Source organism: Xyrauchen texanus, chromosome 35 (genome assembly GCF_025860055.1).
Source record: "Xyrauchen texanus isolate HMW12.3.18 chromosome 35, RBS_HiC_50CHRs, whole genome shotgun sequence".
NCBI classification, from domain to species: domain Eukaryota; kingdom Metazoa; phylum Chordata; class Actinopteri; order Cypriniformes; family Catostomidae; genus Xyrauchen; species Xyrauchen texanus.
The window spans coordinates 1,965,019-1,988,590 of NC_068310.1; the positions used below are offsets into that span (position 1 = coordinate 1,965,019).

At 43.8% G+C, this 23,572-nt stretch overlaps 1 protein-coding gene across 2 annotated transcripts in view; it reads left to right on the forward strand.

The window, feature by feature from the left end:
- The first annotated feature begins 12,374 nt into the window (after positions 1 to 12,374).
- The window catches only part of mybl2a (v-myb avian myeloblastosis viral oncogene homolog-like 2a), a 35,116-nt gene continuing 23,918 nt past the window's right edge, over positions 12,375 to 23,572 (forward strand). The window contains exons 1-3 of one of the 2 annotated variants that reach the window (XM_052105179.1): positions 12,376 to 12,520; positions 15,599 to 15,685; positions 23,371 to 23,476. In XM_052105179.1, coding sequence (XP_051961139.1) covers positions 23,375 to 23,476 — 102 coding nt within the window. In that variant the 5' untranslated portion in view covers positions 12,376 to 12,520; positions 15,599 to 15,685; positions 23,371 to 23,374. Of the gene's footprint in view, positions 12,521 to 15,598; positions 15,686 to 23,370; positions 23,477 to 23,572 lie in introns of both variants that reach the window. The other variant, XM_052105178.1, reaches the window with a different exon arrangement.

The window sequence follows — 23,572 nt, forward strand, 5'->3', positions numbered from 1 at the left end:
TCAGGAGGTGGAGCTGAAAGAGGCTCAGGAGGCGGAGCCGAGGTAGGCGGCACCGTGGGAGGCTTTAGGAGCGGAGACCAGGAAGACTCTGGAGGCTCTGGGGCAGAGACGTAGGAGGCTCTGAGGGTGAAGCCGTCGAAGGCTTGAGTGGCTCGAGAGGCGGGGCCGGAGGAAGCTCGGGAGGTGGAGCCATAGGAGGCTCGGGAGGCTCTGAGGGCGGAGCCGTCGAAGGCTTGAGTGGCTCGATCGGCGGAGCCGTAGGAGGCTCTGGAGGCGGAGCCGCAGGAGGCCCCGGGGGCGCAGCTGCAGGAGGCCCCGGGGGCGGAGCTGCAGGAGGCTCGAGAGGCTCTGGGGGCAGAGCCGTCGAAGGCTTGAGTGGATCGGGAGACGGAGCCGTAGGAGGCCCTGGGGGCGGAGCCGTAGGAGACTCAAGAGGCTCTGGGGACGGAGCCCTGGAAGGCTCGAGAGGCGGAGCCCTGGGTGGCTCGAGAGGCCTGGAAGGCGAAGCCCTGGAAGGCTCGAGAGGTTCGAGAGGCGGAGCCCTGGGAGGCTCGAGAGACGGAGCCCTGGAAGACTCGAGAGACTTGAGAGGCGGAGCCCTGGGAGGCTCGAGAGGCTTGAGGGGCGGAGCCCTGGCAGGCTCGAGAGGCTTGAGGGGCGGAGCCCTGGCAGGCTCGAGAGGCGGAGCCCTGGCAGACTCGAGAGGCTTGAGAGGTGGAGCTCTGGGAAGCTCAGAGGGCGGAGCTCTGGAAAGCTTGGGAGGCTTGAGAGACGGAGCCCTGGAAGACTTGAGAGACTTGGGAGGCAGAGCCCTGGTAGGCTCGAGAGGGGGAGCCCTGGAAGGCTCGGGAGGTGCTGACTCTAGGATGGGCACGACCACTGGCGCTGGCTCTTGGACGGTCATGGCTTCAGGCTCTGGCTCTTGGACGATCGAGGCTTCTGGTACTGGCTCTTGGACGGTCACGCTACTGGCGCTGGCTCAGGGACGGTCGAGGCCACAGGCGCTGGCTCAGGGACGGTCGAGGCCACAGGCGCTGGCTCAGGGACGGTCGAGGCCACAGGCGCTGGCTCAGGGACGGTCGAGGCCACAGGCGCTGGCTCAGGGACGGTCGAGGCCACAGGCGCTGGCTCAGGGACGGTCGAGGCTACAGGCGCTGGCTCAGGGACATCTGAGGCTACAAGCGCTGGCTCACTGACGTTTGAGGCTACAGGCGCTGGCTCACTGACGTCCGAGGCTACAAGCACTGGCTCACTGACGTCTGAGGCTACGGGCTCTGGCTGGGTTACCGTGGTAAGCGCCGGCTTGGGTTCGCTGGGCGCTGAGGGCAGAGCCAAGGGGGTTCAGAGCATGGGGCTGTGGCAGGCGGAGGCTGGAGTGCAGAGACCTCTCCTTTCTCCTCTTCCTCCGGGCTGATGCGACTGGCGAAGCTGGGATGTTGTTCCTGGTCAGCGTGGCTTCAGGTTCGCTGACCGTGGCTGGCAAGGGCTCAGGCTCGCTGACCGTGGTTGACGAGGGCTCAGGCTTGCTGACGGTAGAGGCCGTAGGCGCTGGTTCGCTCACTGTGACATGCGTGGCCGCTGGCTCGCTCACTGTGACATGCGTGGCCGCTGGCTCGCTCACCGGGCAGGCGTGGGCTCTGGCTCGCAGACCGGGCAGGCGTGGGCCGGAGGCGGAAGCCTGTCTTCTCCTCCTCCTCGGGCAGACGAAGAGGGCCGCGCTAGCTCGTTGACAGGCGTGAAAGGACGAACCACGGGCGAATGGAGGGTCAATACTGTGGGAGGCGCTACGGGGTTCTCCTCGATGATGTCCACTGTTAGAGGAGAACCGCAGGCCTGTAGGGTCTCCTCTACGAACGCGCGGAGCGTCCAGTCGCGCGTTGGCGGTGACAACCGCTCCTTCAGCCCGTCACTCAGGTTGCCTCGGAAGAAGACCACAAGGGAGGAATTAGGGAAGTCTGAAACGTTTGCCAGGACAAGAAAGTCGTGGATGTGGTCTTCTATCGGTCGGTCCCCTTGCTTCAGGCAGAGCAGTTCGTAGTTCGCTCTTTGGACTGCTGGATCCATGGGTGGTCTATCATTCTGTTATGCTTGAGTAACGAGGCAGACGAGGAAATGCGGATCCAAACGCAGCTTGAACTTTATTAAACGAACCAAAACAGGAAAACACAAAGGAACAACCCACGATGGGGAAATAAACATAAAATAGTAAACTACACACGACGTGAGCAAAACAGGGGACTCGAGGAGGAAACACACACCGGGTTAACACCAAACAACGATAGACAAGGACTGAACCAAAAACCAGGGTATAAATACATGAACATAGGAAAAAGGGACCAATGAACAAACAGAACTCAAACAAGATAACAAAGTGATTAACAGAAGTAAAAGGCAAACTAATGAGGACAGGTGAAAACAATGAACAGAGGAAACACGAACGCTAACAAAGAGGCTATGGAGTTACATAAGGGACTAAAGTGAAAACTAAGAAATGCAAAAGTGACAACAATGGTAAACAAAAGGGCAACAGTGAAACAAGACAGGGTATTCATAACAGTAGTGTCCTAAACTAGCGCTAGTGAATTCAGTTATTAATTTCATATCCAAAAGATTGATTAATTGTTATCATACACAAAGACAGTTCTACAGAACACATTTTTTTTTTCTGCAATTCCATAGACTTGACAGAGGTTTTCTTGAAACTTGATGCTTTTTCATCTGATGTTTGAGATTTGAGACCTGACTGTGACGGCTGAGGATGTAGTTTGTTATTCAAGTCTTACCTAGCTCAAACTCATCTCTACTTTCTGTTTTCCTGTCCCTGCTTCATCCAAAGAATTTTCTGATGTCCATCTACAGGAGCCAATAATGTTTGTTTTTTAAAGAAGTTTTATCTCGCTATGGTTGATGTACAAACCTTGTCTACTTGTGTAACTGTCAATTGAAATAAATGATATCCCCATTAAAATACAATGCGTAATAAAAGTAGATTTAATAAATAGTATATTTGCCCTGTGTAAATATCAATATATTGATATATCAATATTATTATAGATATACTGTATCTATAATAATTAAGGGGTGTTCTTCCGCATCGCCAGGTCATTTTTCCGGGGCTTCATCCCCGAATGTAATTTTAAATGTAGGCAACACAAGTTTAGGTGCAGCTCAACAACAACAAAAATATTTCCTGAATATGCAATAATCTTCATGACGAAGAATGTAGGCTACTCGCAATAATATTGCTACAGTTTGTTTGAAGTTCACATGCCTTGACACCCTCCGCCTCCCGCTACTAGAGAGAAGCAGCTTGTGTTACTCTAAAATTAAATGTCAAGAAAAAAAAGCAACGCAGCCTTTTGGACTTTATTGAAAAGAAGAGTAATGGTGAGGATTTACTGATGTTACCTTCATGTTTAGCTTAATGTTTTTAAACTTGTGGGCTGGTCAAGGACGTCCAAATATAGGGTGACCATATGTCCTCTTTTTCGGACCTTATAAAAGCGTCCGGCCGGGATTTCTAAATTTGCGAAAATGTCCGGGATTCGGCTTTAGCTGCATTATGATGTGCATCTGGTCTAATACTTCATTGTGTGTGTGCATATTTGTATTGCTTTAACCATAAGCCCCGCCTTCTCACAAACCAATTGGTCGATTATATGAGGCTCGCAGCAACTATTGGCCAAATTCCTGCCTGTTTATCTTTCCACGAAGCGCTGTTGTGTTCGGCATCAAACAGTTGCTTGAGAGTAGCAGCAAATGACAGCTGAGTGGAAACAATGCCCAAACTAAAGTGCAAATTTACAGAAGATTTGTACAAATAATCCCCACGCATTCGTCGAAGTCGAGATCCGTTGGAAGCAGAATGTATGACATGTAAAGGTGGCACTTATGTGTCTGTTGCTAATAAAGGTGCAAGTGATTTAGAAGCACACATTAGCTCTGCGATGCATAAGGGTCAGCAAAAGGTGAAAGTTCATCAGGTAAATTAACGGACTAATTTTTGTGACCAGGTACAATTGTTATCACATTGCTTCATTTTATATGGTCATTCAAAATAATAGTAATAGTACATGAAGGTACACACATGGCATCAAATATTTTATTTTAGTACATGGACATTCAAAGGAATGTTGGACATTTATATTTATTTATATATATTTATGTTATGCTAATAGTTTTTTTTCACTGTATTAAAGTTTGGATTCATAGTAGCACTGTTTTGAACCCTATTATAAATGGTCTGCATGGGGTGTGCTAGTGCACTTATGCTAGTAACCAGCAACTGACTGACTTAGATGTTCATATTAGAGTAAACTAATGTTACACCAAAATAAATTCAGTCTCATTTGCACCGCCACGGACTCATAATGAACCAAAAACATTTTTACACTTCTCATCTAAAATATTTTTGCACTTCTCAGTCTCATAATAACAAAATAAAAGTTTTGCGCTCTCTCTCGCGCACCAGTCAGCTCCTCACCCACTGCTGTAAACTCACGTGCTCACACACTCGCAGATATATGCTCTGGAGTATTACTGGATCCGTCTAACGTTATTTGGTTGAGGAGGTAATCTTTGAGGTAATTAATGTTAACTAACATTAAATGTATCCACTGCATTTATACACTACTCCACACACAATTTATCATCATCAGTGTACAAGAGCAAACAGATAATTTAATTGCCGAAGTTACAATCATGTTGATAAACTTAAATTAACTTTAGTGTTACTAGGTTAATTGGCATAACGTTACACAATTTATGGCTTCAATAGCTAGCTATCGTTAGCGGTCTAAGGTAACATTAAAAGATAAAAGCTGAAACTGACATCCCTAGTTTTTACCCTGCTTTTCAGAATGAGCATACAAAAATATTTTAAGAGATGTTAAACTCCAGATGAGGAAGAGACATGGTGTCTAAGTTAAATGAGGCCCTGTGAGATTATTTAGCACCACAGACTCTAGCTCTGAGTGAAAATTGTGGGTCAGGTAGTTTCAAGCCAGCTAATTTTAGCCAATTGGCTGTCAATTAAACCCTGACTGGGGGTGAAGAGAATCATGTATATGGGAAAGAATTGGGGGCGCTGTTTCTCACAATTCAATTTATTTCAGTGTTGCCTAAATTGTTTACAAGAGTACAACACTAGCCTCTTAATGTTGCTATCAAACAATGGAAGTATTTAACTTTAAAATGGGAATCACTGTACTTTCATTGTAAGTAAGGTGCCAGAGTGCAGAAAAAAAATTAAGGTAGAGCATGTTTATTTAAAATAGATCGGGGGTCACCTAAAGCCACACCCACTTTAATGGGGCCGGGCTAAGCCCCAAACCTCCTCATGTCCTAGAAAAACCCCTGGGGGTGATAAATAAATACTAATACATCAGGCTGGAAAAATAGACATTTATTAATTTTAATATCATATAAATATGTGTTGAAACTTGACACCGGGTGATGCATCCTGAAAACTGCACCGTTAGAATGGTTTCATGCTGAAGAGCCACTTAAAAGTATGTTTTGCTTCTCTCTCATAAATATAAACGTGTGTAAATGTCAACATCATACTGTATTCGAAAGGATTGATGCCTTCATGCAAAACATGAGCACACTGATATCATTAAATGAGTCTGCTTTTTTATTCCAACCATTACTCCTGGTCAGAGAAATCCATAAATATTTCGTTTATATGTACGGTTATGTTCTACCTAAGTTTAATGGTGCAACGCTCAAATATATAGTAGTGCGTAAGTTGTGACTTAGTGCCATTTACTCCACAACTAGGCTAAGTTGTAACGTACATATAGCTGGTGCAACCGGCCCCTGGACTTGTGTGTGTGGCTGTGCGCGCTGCAGTGGATTTGGTTATAGCAAGCGCACAGGCGAGTGCCGCACGAGCATGGATTTCTGAGCGCATTTTCGGTTAAACTGCATTGCTTTTACAAGCGTTGATTGGGTGGGTTACAGCATTGCATTTAGATAGATCCATTTCTTTTTTCTGTGATTATCAATCTTAAATGCATGGCTGTCATCCACTAGAGGGTGGAGGAGTGACCGAGGACCAAGCTATGGCATATCGAACCTGCAAGTAAGTGTTTTTTTTCTCTCTCTTCCACTGCCGCTCTATTTTTAAAATGTTTTGTTAATTTGGCACGGTCGCCGTTATGGCGTGTAGGTGACACTTTTTTTGTTTTCCTCCCCTTGTACCCTCCCCTCATCCAGGTAGACGGGGATGACCTGCCGGCAGATGGTGCGGAAGGCATGCCCCCTCGCCAGGGAAAGGGGGGGGTGTACGTCATGCCGGGTACTCCCGAGAACCAGGGAGGTATGTGACAGGGCGGAGGGAGGGGCTGGGTCATGATTCTGCACACCTGGCCCCTAATCAGGCTAATCAAGCCTCAGAGAGGTATAAAGGCCAACTGGAGACTGCAGTGGGACAGAGAGAGAGATTTACAGACAGCTGTCCGACACCTGTGTGTGTGTTTGTCTTTTTGTTTCAGTTTTATATTAAACATTATTTATATCATCAAGCCGGTTCTCACCTCCTCCTTTCCATTAATCCCTTTACAAGTATTATATCTGTATATCAATCGGGACAATTCTCTGAGCCCATCAGACGTCATTTGGTGATTCAGCTCTGCCTTGGCACTTTTAATATTCCCTTCCAACTCCATGAGTTTGTATTTTTTGATGAATGAGGCATACTGTATGATCCGACCCCTAAGAACCACCTTAAGTGCCTCCCAAGTCAGGTCCACAGAAGATACTGAGGACCAGTTGGTCTCCATATAGACATTGATTTCAGCCTTTAACATTAGTTGAAAATCATAATTTTGCAAGAGGGATACATTAACGCGCCAACTATATGATTTATCTTTCTCCATATGTGGCAACATCTCCAAACTCACCAGGGTGTGATCTGAGACTAAGATATTTCCAACTGAGCAATCCAAAACAGATGAAATGAGGGACTTAGATATATATATAAACAAAACTATTCTAGAATAAATCTTATGGACTGATGAAAAAAATGGTCCCTAACAGATGGGTTCAAAAGTCCAAGATTTTTTACACATCCTGAGAAGCATCAATGTTGCTCTAGGGGGCTTACACACTTTTGCTTCACTATGATAAAATTCATGAGGGGAGCCAGCGGCTTGCAATATCCCTTCAAGATCCATTAAAAAGCCCTGATCATCAGCTCTTTTAAACTATAGAACCATTTATTTAATCTTGTGGATGTTCCGTGTTTTGTTCACAGCTCATACTGAATGTAAAAGGCCAGTTTATGTAATGTGACTCGTACTGTTTCATACACATTTTTTAAAACAGCTGTTAAATAAAAAGCTGAAAGGGAAACAATAGAGTAAAACAATTTATTTTGAGTAAACTGAAAAAAGAAAGATATTGAAGGACAAGATGCATCGTGATGCATCGAGAATCGTTTTATAATCTAATTGTTACCCTTTGAATCGTAATCGAATCGAATCGTGAGGCCAGTGAAGATTCACACCTCTAAGAAACATGCAGATTCATCCACAACTGTCTCAAAGGAGAGTAATTCCACAAAACAAATTCCAACTGCTAGGCGGAACAGCGCAAAAAGAAACAAAACAGGCATCCAGCTTCCTCGGATGGTTAAGTGTATGTTCAGCGAGTCAAGCTCACTTGGAGGCCATGTGAGAAACACACCATGACTTCCTCAGTCCATCAATTTTATGAAAGACATTGCTTGCTTTGGCCATGCAAAAACCCTGCGCCCATCCCTAGTAACCATTCTCAATTTGGCCGGAAACATCAATGCAAAAGCGACCCTCCGTCGATGGAAAAGTTTCTTGAAGGAATGTTATTCCACAAAACAAACTCCAGCCGCTAGGCAGAACCAATTAAAAAAAGGAACAAAAAGGCACCCAGCTTCTTCTGACAGTCAAGTGTATGTTCAGCAAGTCAAGCTCACTTGCGGGCAACATGAAAATCACCAAACAGCTTACTCACCCTATTGTCTCTATGAAAGACAATGCTTGCTGGGGACATGTAAATGCTTTGCGGCCATCCTTAGTGTCTATTCTCAGTTTTGCCGGAAATATCAGTGCTAAAGCAATAAGTTTCTTGCATTCCTTGAATCGATCACGTTTCTCTCTTGTCTAATTAGCAAAGTTTGGAAACAAGAAAATGCTTTCTTCCAGGAAAGCCTTCCTTTATTCCTCCTCACGCAACACAAGACCTTTATTGGATGATCTCAGAAATTTGGCCAGAATTGATCGGGGCCTGTCTCCCTCATCAGATCTCCGAGCTCGGACTCTGTGAGCTCACTCGATTTCCAGCTTATGGCCTTTTATGTTGAGGAGAATCGGGAAGAGTTGTCTAGGAATTTCACTATATCTCGGCCTTCCTCATGCTCAGAAATTCCAACAATTCTGCCGTTGTTTTGCCGATTACGATTCTCAACGGCTTCCTGCTTTTCCAAAATGCGTTCAAAATCTACTTTGGACACTAGTGGATTAGGAGCTAATTCCCTCTCCGATGACTCCAGATAATCGACATCCCCGATTCTTGTAACCAATTCAGAGAATTTTGCCTCCAAGAAAGCAATCAATCAACGCTTTCCGCAAGTCCACCACAACCTTCGTCAGCATTACAGACATTCTGGACAGTTGGCATTGAATGTCTCCCGCCGTACCGTCCAAACTGAGTTCCTGGCCTGCGGCCCTGTCTGAAGTATCAGCTTAAGTACGTAAGTGTCTTTTAATATCTACAGAGCCAGAGGATTTTGAATTCTTTGACATATTGACATCTTAGAACAGTTATAGCAGGGTGTATCGAATCTCACCTGTATATGATACAAAAATAATTAAAAGTTAGCAAATTGCACAGAGCTCGCCGTTCACACGTCAGACCCCCGCATGGCACCACACGACTCGGGGCAACTCAAAGTAAATTTTTGTGGTAATCAATATTATGCCACAAATGCTGTCTAGAGAGCATAATATTTGACAAATTACTTATTGAAATGCTAATTTTGTTGTGTTGTGGCTTATTTCCATCATGTTTTCAGGTGTTGTGCACCCAGACTGGGCCACCATAAAACAATGACCAACATCAGTATCAACGGTGCTTTTCTTTCTTTTTTTTTCTCATTTAAAAGTTTATAAAAGTAATATTTATAAAAAGTAATTTTGAAACTTATGTATGAAATCATGAGCACTAACATGAGATGATGACTCTAGTTAAATCAGTAACCTTATAAAAGTGGTTTTATTCTGCATGGAGAGGGCCCTTCATGGGTTACCCACTAATTTAATATTTATTGAATGATAGTTTTTTCTGTTAATGTATTGATCTTTGTGCATCCGGGGCACCTGTATCTTGACATCTATGCCATAAATTACATCACATATGCGAGGAAAATCTGCTTTCTAAAATAATTTGGGACTTAACTGTTTTGTTTAAACGATGGTAAAGGGCTCCTGCAACCCTGTGAACAACTCTACTCATGGACAACTTGTGTATGTGGAAAACATCTGCCACTACCAAATGGAAACACATTTACATTTAGTCACCTTCAGGCTGGGGTTAAGCTAGTGGTTAACAGATCCTCCTTGACCACCTCTCCTCCCCAGGTGACCTTGAAGGATCTGCCTGTGAGGTATGACTCAAACCATCTAAATGCAGTTCCTGTGATGCCCAGGTCAGCTAGAGTGGATAGGAGAATCTGGGGGTTCACTGTGTCAAAAGCAGCAGGATGAGGATAGATGATTTGGAGTTAGTCACCAGTCACAGGGTTTCAGCTACTGACAAGAAGGCAGTCTCTGTTGAGTGTCCTTTTTTATAGTCAGACTGATGTCTGTCGAGTAGTTTATTATGTGAAAGAAAAGCAGTCAACTGGTTGAAAACAACCCTCTCAATAGTTTTTGCTAGGAGAGGTAGGAGAGAGACCGTTCTGTAGTTATCAACTATTGTGTGGTTATGTGTTGGTTTCTAGAGCAGTGGAGTTAATCAAGCATGCTTGAATGGGATAGGAAATTTTCCAGTTGTAAGAACATGTTGATGATGTGTGTGAGTGCCGGTAATATTGATGAAGAGGCAGCTTGCAGAAGATGGGAGGGAATAGGGTCAAAGGACAGGTTGAAATGGTTAAAAATAAGCACTTTGGAGATCTCAGTCTCGAAGAGAGGAGAGAAAGAGGAAAACAGAAGATGGGATGTGGGAAGGGAGTGGTTGTGGGCATGTGGTGTAGAGAACTGGCTGCTGATGTTCATTAATTTGTCAGTGAAAAAAGTCTTGAGCAGTCAGAGAAGAAGTGGGAGGAGGTGGGGAAGTATAGAGAAGAGAAAGATGAAAACAGTTTACTGGAATCTGAAGTGTTACTGATCATATTCTGGTAAAAATGTACTTAAGCGAAACATTGTCAAGATCGCCCACCATATTGTTAGTGATTTCCCATATTTTCCGACGGTCAAATCTGTACTCTTGCAATAGTTTTTCATTGCTAAGACGGTCCAACGGGTTTTCACAATCATGGAAAATGTGACTTGGCACACGGTACTCACCAATCAGTTCTATAAACTGAGTAATTTCTTCTTTTTTAGAAACCGTGTACCTCTTGGCAGTTAAGGGGCTTTTTGTAACACTTAATTGTAATTTCATTAAAAAATAAAAATTATCTCATTAACTCATCCTCATGCCATCCCAGATGTGTATGACTTTTTTCTTCTGCTGACCTCAAATTAAGAACTTTAGAGGAATATTTTAGCTCTGTAGGTACATACAATTCAAGTGATTGGTGGCCAGAACTTTGAAGCTGCAAAAAGCAAATAAAGGCAGCATAAATGTAATTCACAAGTGGTTAAATCAATTTCTTCAGAATCAATATGATAGGTGTGGGTGAGAAACAAATATATATTTATATATATTTAAGTCCTTTAATACTATAAATCTCTACTTTCACTTTCTTATTTAGTTTTTTACGATTCACATTCCTATACCATATTCCCACCTACTGGTCGGGGCTGGTCAAAGGTGGAGATTTATAGTAAAGAATATTGATCTGTTTCTCACCCACACCTATCATATCACTTCTGAACATATGGATTTAACCACTGGAATCTTATTGTGGCAGCGGGGGCGTGGTCAAGCAGTAAGGGCACTTGAACCTGAGCTAAATTATGTCTAACACCTGTCTCTAATTTCAGTGAGCATGGGGAGAGCGCATAAAAAGCAGCCACAGAACCTCCAGTGGAGAGAGAGAGTTGGACAAAGCCCTTTTGAGTAGCTTGTGAATTGTGTGTGTTACAGTGAAGAGTTATTGTGAAGTTGTATCTGGTAAGAGTGCAGAAATTAAAAGTCTTACCGGTGCAGTTGAAAGCCCTGTTTCCTGTGTCTTCCTTCCCTCTGTGGAGAAGAGTGTTACACTGGTGCCGAAGAATTATCCAAATCATGGAAGGAAATCACCCCTGCTGCCACACTTATGAATGACTTTTATGCTGCCTTTATGTGGTTTTTGGAGCTTCAAAGTTATGTCCACCATTCACTTGCATTGTATGGACCTTCAGAGCTGAAATATTCTAAAAATCTTCATTTGTATTCTGCAGAAGAAAGAAAGTCATACACATGGATGGCATGAGGGTGAAAGGGCACGAGAGAGAGAGAAAAAAGATACATAAGGGAAATCATAAGGGTTTATGATGGTTCTCCTATAGAAATCCTTAACACTTAAGGGTTATTTTCTGCAACAAGGGAATTTAGGGTGATTTTAAAGGAGTTTATGTTTATAATAATGAAGAGGCTGGGCAGATTGTCCAAACAATATTGTTGTTAAAAAGATCCATCGTCTGAAATATGAAAATATATGAAACATATGAAAAACATGAAAATATGTGGAAATTTATGGAATATATAAAAATTCAGAGAGATCGTTAAGAACACTTTGTGTTTCAGTTATAAAATGAACTAAAATCTCTTCTCACTCATGTATTGTGCACATTTTTTTTTTAACCTGTCCGTGCCCGTTGCCGAGTAGAAACACAAATACGATGACTAAAGGATAGATTCAAGCCTTGAAATATCCTGTCATTCAGATACACCATATTATTACTCAAATCTGACATCTGAGACAAATAATCATGATTATTAAAAATAACAGCAATAATAGTATTACATTTACTCATAGTACATCATAAATAGCAATAAATGAAAATATAAAGCATACAAATAACGTTCGTAAACAGTAGCTGCTGCGTATTTATGCTCAAAAATATTTTATGTTGAATAAAACGTCAGAATACGCATTACTGCGCAAAGTAGAGCGCAGTAGTGACGCACATGAATACAGCTCGGGTGTGCGCGGGCTCTGCAGGCAGCACGCAGCAGCAGTTGAGTGAGACAACAAACAGATCATATACGGTTATTACACGGGCAATAATAGATTCAGTACACCCATAATCTTCTGTTCACCTCATGAATAATCGGTGACATTTCAGAAACATCTGGAGGACAGTAAAGATATGCCCTTGCAAGTGTTTGGGTAAGGAAACATTTAAAAAAGTTTTCTCGATAGCTTACTGATGTTGTCCACAATACAAAACTCGAAATAAATGTGATCGTATGTAACCTTGGCAAAGTTAACATTACAAATCAGCTCATCTGCATGCATAAGTAGGTGTTAGTAACTTTTCCAACTGTTTTATGTTAGGAACTGAAACATAGTTACGTAAACATCTTCAGTTTTACTGAATTATTCGCAATAACGCGAGACATGTAGAAGAGCGCGAGTTCGTTTTCGACGAAGTTGGCGGTTAGTTTGCCTGTACACTAGCTAGCATAGCCCTATGTAGTGCACTGTGTAGGGTTGTAGTGCTTTTGTCTGAATAGTTGAATTCCCTTTATAACATGCAGTCCAGTTATGTAGATTTAGAAATAATGTTCTATTGGGCGCAACAGTGCCTGCCCCCTTTTTCCTGAAGTATTTTCCCCATTAATTTCTTCCATAGACTTTTTGCTAAATCCTTCTTAAAAGATTTGGAAGGCATGAACCAAAGCAACCTGCTCCGAGGTTAATCTTAACATTACAAACTTTATATTGTAGCATAAAAGTATCAAACAAAGGTACAAGACTGTGTACTTACTGTCTTGGACAAGGGCATGAACTACAATCCCATGAAGCATTGCGAATGATGTAATAAAATAAAAAAAACGATGGGAATATATAAAACCATTGATTTTAGTTTGTTGATAACATATATAGAAACAATATATTTTAAGTTTAATGCAAAATAAATTCTGTTGTCAGTTAACTTTTGTGTGCTTATTCCTGTTCTATACACACACAGTTCGGTAAAATATGGGAATGACAACTGCATTCTATAAGCAAATAAAAAAAAATTCAGGTAGTGACAACTACTTTTTCCAAAAATTCCACACAGTGTGTACGGAACCGAACTGAACAACTAGTTGTTAATGACGTGATTAATGGTGCATGTGAGATGTGTCTATCAGTGTTGTTATACTTTTGGATTTTAATTCAGTTTTTATTTCTATTTTATATTAAATTTGTCATTAAAAAATTAGTTTAGTTTTCATTAGTTTTTACAGATGATTTTACATTTCATCTAGTTTTAGGTTAGTTTTCGTTTTCTCAGTGAATTGTAGTTTCAGTTTAGTTCGTTTTTATTTTAGATTTAGTCATTTTTATGGCTGCCAAAGCTGAACGTTTACTGGTGTAATTGAAAAAGTCTTAACATTACATTTCTCAGGACAGTCTTGTGTTAACTCTCTAGTGGTATTTTCATGTTTAATGTGGATTGTAAATGTTGCAAATTTTATAAAATAAGGTGATTATTGGTAAAGTGGCATTTAAACTTGATCCACATTGTTTCCACATATAAATCATTACTTATCTAATGTTTGGGGAGTAAACAATTAAAGGGATAATTCACCAAAAATTTAATTTAATAAAATTAAATAAAATTAAATTTAAGTTCTGATCATTTGCTAGAGATGTTCTGATACCACTTTTTTGAGAACGAGTACAAGCACCACTACTTTTTTTTTTAGTACTCACAATACAGAGTTTTTTCATAAAAATTCTGTTTAAATAAATTAATTAAAACTTTAATCAAACAAAAGTATAACAATCAATTTTCAACATAATATTCTATTATTTATTATCAAATGAATGTTATATACAGAACCCCACAACCAGTCCTAAATACAAAATTGGAGTCATTTTTGTCATATAAAGTGCTGCAAAACCGTTAATCGGTGATTATTGCAATGATTAATCATTAGCTATTAACTGATGTGCCCCGATTTAAAAGGTTGTATTAAACGTGAATACAACAATAAAGAGGAAAAAAATAATCTTTTAAAAATACCTCTAAATGACATTCACTGAATTAAAGGGGGAAAAATATTATTTTTTATTAAGTTTAATTCAGTAAAGAAATTCATTGCAAAAAATCCTATTGTTATCAAGTGTTTTTGTCTTGTTTTCCATTTAAAAATATATATAAAAAAATCCTTAAAACAAGAAGCATTTACTTGAGAAACAAGATTTTTAAGAATTGCTTTCAGAGAATGTAGCTTGAACATAAGAGTATTTTGTATATAAGTGTATTTTTTTCACTTGGTTCTACTTCTGTGAGTGCAGTAAAGACAAAATATTCTTATATTCACGATCTATTCTCTAAAAGCAAGTCTCAATATCTTATATGCTGCTGCTCAGGTGAATATTTGTTGTTTTAAGGAGTCTTATGTTATTTTAAAATATTTCATATTATATTCAGCATTCTCAGAAAACAAATTCTTCTTCTGCATTATAGCTGCTAAAATAAATGCACATTGTTTTAAAGGAGTTTTAGATATTTATATTGGAAAACAAGGCAAAAACGTATTTTGTTGCAGTGTATAATGGGGCGAAGACTAACCTCTCACCTTGCTGTTAACTTCTTTCCATTTTTAACTTTCTCTTCTTAATAGAGCTGCCTATTGCCGATTTCCTTCACACTGCAACACATATGTATTTTGATTCACTATGTCACGGGCCATCACGTTATAATCTAGCTGTAGCAAGTGCATGTGAGGGATGAGTGTCTCTGTGAGAGAGTGTGCATCAACCGGTGCAATTTCAATCTCTCCCCCTTAGATCGGGACACTTAAAGCGACTCGCAGAAGCGTTTAATAAAGGATGCATTAAAGATATAACAGCGGGGTGTTTCCTTAAAGATGCTCAACATGCAAGTTTTGCTTAAGTGGAATGGCAGCTCCGGCTTCACTTTATTCCACTAGAGTGCTTATGTATTTATTTTATATATACTTACACTACTACATTCACCTTAAGCTGTTTGGAAAGTTTGGAGTGCGTCTGGACTGTGAGCTGTCTCTTCTTCCTCTTCTCAATCAGATGTAAGCTGCGGTCGGTGCTCCTCTTGTGCGTCATCAGTAGAGTTTGACGTGATCTCATGCTACATTAAATAAGATCAAACTATTCGACAGCAAAAAAGTTGTACTGTCGGCAATTTTTTATTGTCGAGGTTGTCAATAACGTCGACTAATCATTTCAGCCCTTGTGAATTTGACAGAACTGTTTGTTTCAAAATTTTAGGTTCATTATTATCATCCAGCTGTTCCTTTGAGTCTTCCTTTAAAAGTATTTGCTGTGGATTACTCAGCCTTTACACAGGAAATTAAGGTACTAATTTGCATGCTTATTTATTAGTTTTTTTATTTATTGTTTTGTTTAATTAAATGGTCTCTGCCACTCTACTTGTGTTTGTACTGGCCCTAATGTACATGCTGTGTAGTTTTTCAGGGCTCTAAGTTATAGGCTTATGTAAATGTCTCTGTGACAGACAACACTAGGTCTGCCAATGAGGATTTTCTTTTTTTTGTATCCCTGAAACCTGAGAGTTTTATATCACCATGTAAAAGCACAAATGCTGTGTTCAGACAGGTTTTTGAGGAGTGCACATCTGCGTAAACAGACGAATAACAAATGTCATAGGATGGAGCCCAACAACAAGTCAACACAGCAGAAATAATTCAACATTTCTGGGAGTACTGTGGGAAAATCACATATGCTTTAAACTATATCCATTTATACACACCAAGTTAAAATATTGACTATCCCTTACGTCTGCATATATGTGCTAGTATATTAGGGGAATCCTGGAGTTTTAAGTAAAAGTGAAACCACACTGTTGCGGCGCAATTCCGCTGCACGTCGCAGTGGAAAGTTAAGAAAACAAACACAGCAACAACTGTGGAATATCTGGAAATATAGCAAAGCAACAGAGAATAATATCATGAAGTCTCCCTCGGATGCAATGTATGTTGTTTACACAAGCGTCATGTGGAAATTACTTTGCTTTGGAGAAAGCTGCTTACTGATTAGCCACATGTATACGGGAGTACAGAGGACTCTGCTTATACAGTGCATGTGAAGGGGAACACCACTTTCCATGTCAATTTAAACATAGTCAATGATACCCAAATGTGGTCCATGGGTCGAATTATAACCATGCGTCAATTTTTCAGCATATTTCCTGTGATCATTCTAGAAGACAAAGTTTTTATTAGCTTCAAATGCCTTCACCAAGATACTGTAGATCATCTATTTTAAAGCATTTTAAGGGTTACAGCTTCTTAAACTAAGTACGTGTTTAAAAGTCTTGTGTAGTAAGACTTACAATGGCAGCCATACGTTTGGAGTAATGTACAGATTTTGCTGTTTCAGATGGAAATTGGTACTTTAGTTCACCAAAGTGGCATTCAACTCATCACAAAGTATAGTCAGGACATTACTGATGTAGAAAACAGTTCCATCACTATTTGAAAAAAGACAGGCTCCATTACCAGCAGCCATCACTCCCAACACCTTATCCTTGAGTAATCATGCTAAATTGCTAATTTGTACTACAAAATCACTCGCAATTATATCACAAACAGTTGAAAGCTATTTGGTTCATTAAATGAAGCTTAACATTGTCTTTGTGTTTGTTTTTGAGTTGCCACAGTATGCAATAGACTTCTCTTATGTCTTAAGGTCAATATTAAGTCAAAAATTGCAAAAAAGAAACAGCTTTATCTAGAAACTCATCAGTCATTGTTTTGAGGAATGAAGGCTATACATTGCTTGAAATGGCCAAACAACTGAAGATTTCCTACAAAGATGTACACTACAGTCTTCAAAGACAAAGGACAAATGTCACCTGAGTATGTGGACAAACTGACAGCTAGAATGCCAAGAATCTGCAAAGCTGTCATTGCTGCACTTGGAGGATTTTTTGATGAGAAGTAGTTTAATTGTTTTCAAATTGTAATAGTAATTTTTCACGTTATTAATGTCCTGACTATACATTGTGATCAGTTGAATGCCACTTTGGTGAATAAAAGTACCAAAATCTGTACATTATTCTAAACTTTTGGCCGCCAGTGTAGGTGAGGAATTTGTGTGTATATATATATATATATATATATATTACACTCACCTAAAGAATTATTAGGAACACCATACTAATACTGTGTTTGACCCCCTTTCACCTTCAGAACTGCCTTAATTCTACGTGGCATTGATTCAACAAGGTGCTGAAAGCATTCTTTAGAAATGCTGGCCCATATTGATAGGATAGCATCTTGCAGTTGATGGAGATTTGTGGGATGCACATCCAGGGCACGAAGCTCCCGTTCCACCACATCCCAAAGATGCTCTATTGGTTGAGATCTGGTGACTGTGGGGGCCATTTTAGTACAGTGAACTCATTGTCATGTTCAAGAAACCAATTTGAAATGATTCGAGCTTTGTGACATTGTGCATTATCCTGCTGGAAGTAGCCATCAGAGGATGGATACATGGTGGCCATAAAGGGATGGACATGGTCAGAAACAATGCTCAGGTAGGCCGTGGCATTTAAACGATGCCCAATTGGCACTAAGGGGCCTAAAGTGTGCCAAGAAAACATCCCCCACACCATTACACCACCACCACCAGCCTGCACAGTGGTAACAAGGCATGATGGATCCATGTTCTTATTCTGTTTACGCCAAATTCTGACTCTACCATCTGAATGTCTCAACAGAAATCGAGACTCATCAGACCAGGCAACATTTTTCCAGTCTTCAACTGTCCAATTTTGGTGAGCTCTTGCAAATTATAGCCTCTTTTTTCTATTTGTAGTGGAGATGAGTGGTACCCGGTGGGGTCTTCTGCTGTTATAGCCCATCCGCCTCAAGGTTGTGCGTGTTGTGGCTTCACAAATGCTTTGCTGCATACCTCGGTTGTAACGAGTGGTTATTTCAGGCAAAGTTGCTCTTCTATCAGCTTGAATCAGTCGGCCCATTCTCCTCTGACCTCTAGCATCAACAAGACATTTTCAGCCCACAGGACTGCCGCATACTGGATGTTTTTCCTTTTCACACCATTCTTTGTAAACCCTAGAAATGGTTGTGCGTGAAAATCCCAGTAACTGAGCAGATTGTGAAATACTCAGACCGGCCCGTCTGGCACCAACAACCATGCCACGCTCAAAATTGCTTAAATCACCTTTCTTTCCCATTCTGACATTCAGTTTGGAGTTCAGGAGATTGTAAATGCATTGAAGCAACTGCCATGTGATTGGTTGATTAGATAATTGCATTAATTAGAAATTGAACAGGTGTTCCTAATAATCCTTTAGGAGAGTGTGTATGTATGTATGTATGTATATATATATATATATATATATATATATATATATATATATATATATATATATATATATATATATATATAAAAATAAAAAAAACATTAAAGAGTGGCACAAACGGTGAAGCGTCTTTTTCAAGATGTCTTTCCGTTTGTGTGTGTTTCCTGGTTGCGGTCGTTCTCTCTCCCTGTTTGATGGCCACGATCGCTGCCTCTTGTGCCTGGGTGCTACCCACGCAGAGTCAGCGTTCGTGGATGGTTCATGCTCTTACTGCTAGAGCATGCCCATGGCTACGTTGCGATCGCGCCTCACACTCATAAGAGCGCGAGGCACCCCAGCCGCTCCCTGACTCGGTCCTTCTACCTACGGGTATGAGGCGGTGTCGGCTAGCGCTGGGGGCGATATGGAGACCTCAGTGGGAGCCTCTCCGCCGGATACAACCCCACGGACCTCCCACTCCCCGCCACGCTTGTATGCTCCAACCGAGCGCTGGGGCGCGGTTGCCGGTTCGCATCATAGCGGACCCGCGATCACGTTCGAAATGCCTGACGACGATGAGATCTCGATCGTGGCATCGGAGAGCGGGATCGTGGCATCGCTCCGCCCCCGTTCCTGTCTTCACGGAGGTGCATGAGGAGCTTACGCACTCGTGGCGCGCGCCTTTCACTGCCCGCACACGAGCGGTAAGCTCCTCCGCTATCACTTCCCTCGACGGCGGGGCGGCAAGGAGCTACACGCCGATTCCCCAGGTGGACCAAGCGGTCGCGGTGCACTTATGCCCGCAAAACGCCTCCACCTGGCGGAACCGCCCGACGCTTCCGTCCAGGGCCTGTAGGCTGACGTCATCTCTGACGGCTAAAGCCTACAGTGCCGCTGGACACGCCGACTCCGCCTTACATGCCATGGAACTCCTGCAGGTGCACCAAGCCAAGGCACTTAGAGAACTACACGAGGGTAGTCCTGACCCAGGTCTAATGTAGGAGCTGCGTTCAGCAACCGACTTCGCACTCCGGGCAACGAAGGTCACGGCGCGGGCTCTCGGGCAGGCGATGTCCACCTTGGTGGTCCAGGAGCACCACCTATGGCTCAACCTGGTCGAGTCACGAGAGGCTGACAAGGTACGTTTCCTTGACGCCCCCATCTCCCAGGTTGGGCTGTTTGGCGACACCGTTGTAGACTTCGCCCGGCAGTTCTCAACGGTAAGGAGGCAGAGGGAGGCTATACATCACATCCTGCCCAGGCGGAGCTACAGGCCCCGCACCCCAACTGCTCGTCGCCCAGCGCGTCCCCCTGCGGTACCAACACCAGCCCCGCCACAGCCCGCCCCTTGGGGCCGGCCCCGGCGCGGAGCTACCCGCAGGACGGCGACGCCCCCCGCCTTACGACCGGCCGCCAAGAACCCTAAGAAGTCTTCGAAGCGCCCCTGAGACGGGCAGCCCTGGGACTCAGGGAACTGCACTTCGGGAGCTGATAAGCAGACCACTCCCTCCCCCGCCGGAGGGGCGGGTGGAGAATCCTTATTTACTTTTGGAGTTTTATTTCACCGCATGCCTAACGGGCTGCGGTGTCCACATTTTCAAAAGAAGAGCAGTTTCCTCAGTCCCCGGGCTCCACTTCCGGTCTCCCCGGCCTTCGTTATCATGACTGCCGGCCACCGGTTCTCTTTGGCAGGTACAGCGCCCTGGAACCTGGTCTTCCGCTTCCACGCGTCCAGCCGCTGCACAACCCCGCCCCCGAGCGGGTGTCCGCATCCTCAGCTATCTCGACAACTGGCTAATCTTAGAGCTCACTCACGAGACATGTTGTGTGCTCACAGGGACTTGGTGCTCAGGCACCTCAGCCGCTTGGGGCTTCGGGTCAACTGGGAAAAGAGCAAGCTCGTCCCGGTTCAGAGCATCTCTTTTCTCGGTATGGAGTTGGACTCGGTCTCAATGTTGGCAGGTCTCACCAGCGAGCGCGCACAGTCAGTGCTGAGCTGTCTGCGTACGTTCAGACAGAACACGTTGGTCCCACTGAAATCCTTTCAGAGGCTCCTGGGGCATATGGCATCATCAGCCACAGTTATGCATCATATGCATCAAACCACACCGCTTGGTTTGATGCATATGAGACCACTCCAGCACTGGCTGCAGACCCGAGTCGAGAGACGAGCATGGCGCCACGGCACACACCGCGTCCTTGTCACGCAGACGTGTTGCTGCTCTCTCAGCCCCTGTTCAGACCTAGCCTTCTTAAGGGCAGGAGTTCCCCTAGGCCAGGTCTCCAGGCACGTCGTGGTTACGACAGTCCCAATGGGGCTGGGGTGCCGTGTGCAGCGGGAACTCAGTTGCCGGCCCTTGGACGGGCCCGCGACTGTATTGGCACATCAACTGCCTCGAGTTGCTGGCAGTACTACTTGCCCTGAGGAGGCTTTTGCCGTTGATCCGGGGCATGCACGTGTTGCTCCGGACGGACAACACAGCCACGGCGGCGTATATCAACCACCAAGGCGGTCTACGCTCTCGCCGCTTGTCACAACTTGCCCGCCGTCTCCTCCTTTGGAGTCAGCACCGACTAAAGTCGCTGCGGGCCACTCACATCCCAGGTTACCTCAACAGCACAGCGGACGTGCTGTCGTGGCAGGTTACATCCAGGGGAGAGTGGAGGCTCCATCCCCAGGTGGTTCAGCTGATCTGGAGTCGATTCGGCCAAGCGCAGGTAGACCTGTTCGCTTCCCCGGAATCCTCCCATTGCTCACTCTGGTACTCTCTGGCCGAGGCCCCCCTCGGCACAGATGCCTTGGCACACAGCTGGCCCCCGGGGCTTCGCAAGTATGCGTTTCCCCCAGTGAGCCTACTTGCACAGACATTGTGCACAGTCAGGGAGGACAGGGAGCAGGTCCTCTTAGTGGCCCCTTATTGGCCCTCCCGGATCTGGTTCTCGGACCTCACGCTCCTCGCGACAGCCCCCCCTGGCGAATTCCCCTGAGGAAGGACCTTCTTTTTCAGGGTCAGGGCACCATCTGGCACCCGCGACCAGACCTCTGGAATCTCCATATCTGGCCCTTGGACGGGACGCGGTAGACTTAGGTGGCCTACCACCCGCGGTGGTAGACACGATCACTCAGGCGAGAGCCCCCTCAACGAGGCGTCTTTACGGCCTCGGTGCGGGCGTCACTAGGCCCACGTACTGAGGTAAGTGCTCCACATGTGCTGGTTGCCCCCTTCGGCAACCCTGTGTGATGTATATCCTGCAAAATGGTTTCTCTACCGGCAAACCGCGTCTTCCTTGGACAGAGGGTCCTCTGCCCTGGGTCGCCGTGTTTGTGGTAACCACTCCCCACCTTTGGGTAGGGTCTACCATGGCGCCGTTCCACACGATGTGCTTCCGCTGCTAGCCGGTAAGACCGTGTGTGTATTCCACCTAACACCCCCCCGGGCCGGGTGTGGTCTCCGCGGTGTCCTCCTCTTTGGAGGGACACCCCCCAGCTTGGACCATTTATATTTGGCCCCCAGCCGAACGATTGCGTTCCTTTTACAGGGGAGAAAAATAGAGAGAAGGCCCCGGCTGGGCCAACCAGTCCTTATACTCCTGAGCAGTTAGCTGTTCCCCCTAGGTGCAGGGGACCACTTCATGCCTGCCAGTGTGTTGGGGGTAGTTATGCGACAGCTTGCTGCGCTCGCTACGAGGCACGCTTGTCTGCGTAACTCGGTTTAGCTCTGTGGTGTTTTCCATGGGACCCCTAGTGTCAACTCAGCGACACAACGTCGACTGAGTGACAGACGGGGAACGTCTCGGTTACTGACGTAACCTCCGTTCCCTGATGGAGGGAACGAGACATTGTGTTCCCGCTAGCCACAATACTGAACCATCCGCTGAAAGCGCCGGGTCTTTGGCTCGGCTCCTCAGTGCGATACCTGATGTGTATTTGAGCATCATTCCTTTTATACCCGTATGTCCGGAAGAGTGGCATGCAAATTCCACACGCCAATTCTCATTGGCCTTTTCTCAAAATCAGAGATGGCCGTGCTCCGCAGGAGCGACCCCTAGTGTCAACTCAGCGACACAACGTCTCGTTCCCTCCATCAGGGAACGGAGGTTACGTTAGTAACCGAGACGTTCTTCACTGTTTTTTTTTTCTTCATTTGCTAAATTTGTTCTTATTTTATTACTGCAATTTCCTTGTCTTGACTCTTGAATCATTACTTAACAAAATGGTTGAAACTGAAACAATGGTTACCTAATTAAAAAATGAGGTAGTGGTATTGGTACCGACTACACAAATTTTGGTATCGTGACAACACTGCCTACAATGCATGGTAGATCCTACTAAAATGGCATTATGAAAAAGTTGATCTCATGTGAGCACCCCTAACTAGGGTAGTAAGACGTATACAGTATTTATACTTCTACTCACTTCATGGGTCTTGATTGATCAGATTGCTGTCCGGTTGGGTATACATATTCCATTTATATTTGGCCAAATAAATCTGTCTCTGTAAATTTATATAAATCTGATCAACTATTTGCATGCTTCAATGATTGTAGTACAAAAGGCCATGCTCGCATGTGGAAACTTTCGTATACTGATGTAGTTCAGTTTGGGAGGAGAAACATTTTAAATTGAGGCCTGAACTACCATATTTAACAACAGCGTAATGTGTTGCTTAACTTTTTTCTTGGCTTTTCTTCTTGCAATCACTATCATTTCTAGTGTAATGGAAGGTGGTGCGAGAATTGAATCAAACTCTGAGGGAAATCCTTATTCTGAAATGGATGAAGATATTGAGCAACTGAGGACTAAATGGACTTTACAAGAGGTGAGTGAAAGCATCAAGATGCCATAAAATCATTACCATTAAATGAAAGCTATTAATGATTAGCGATCTAAATAACTACACAAAGTCTAGTTTGTA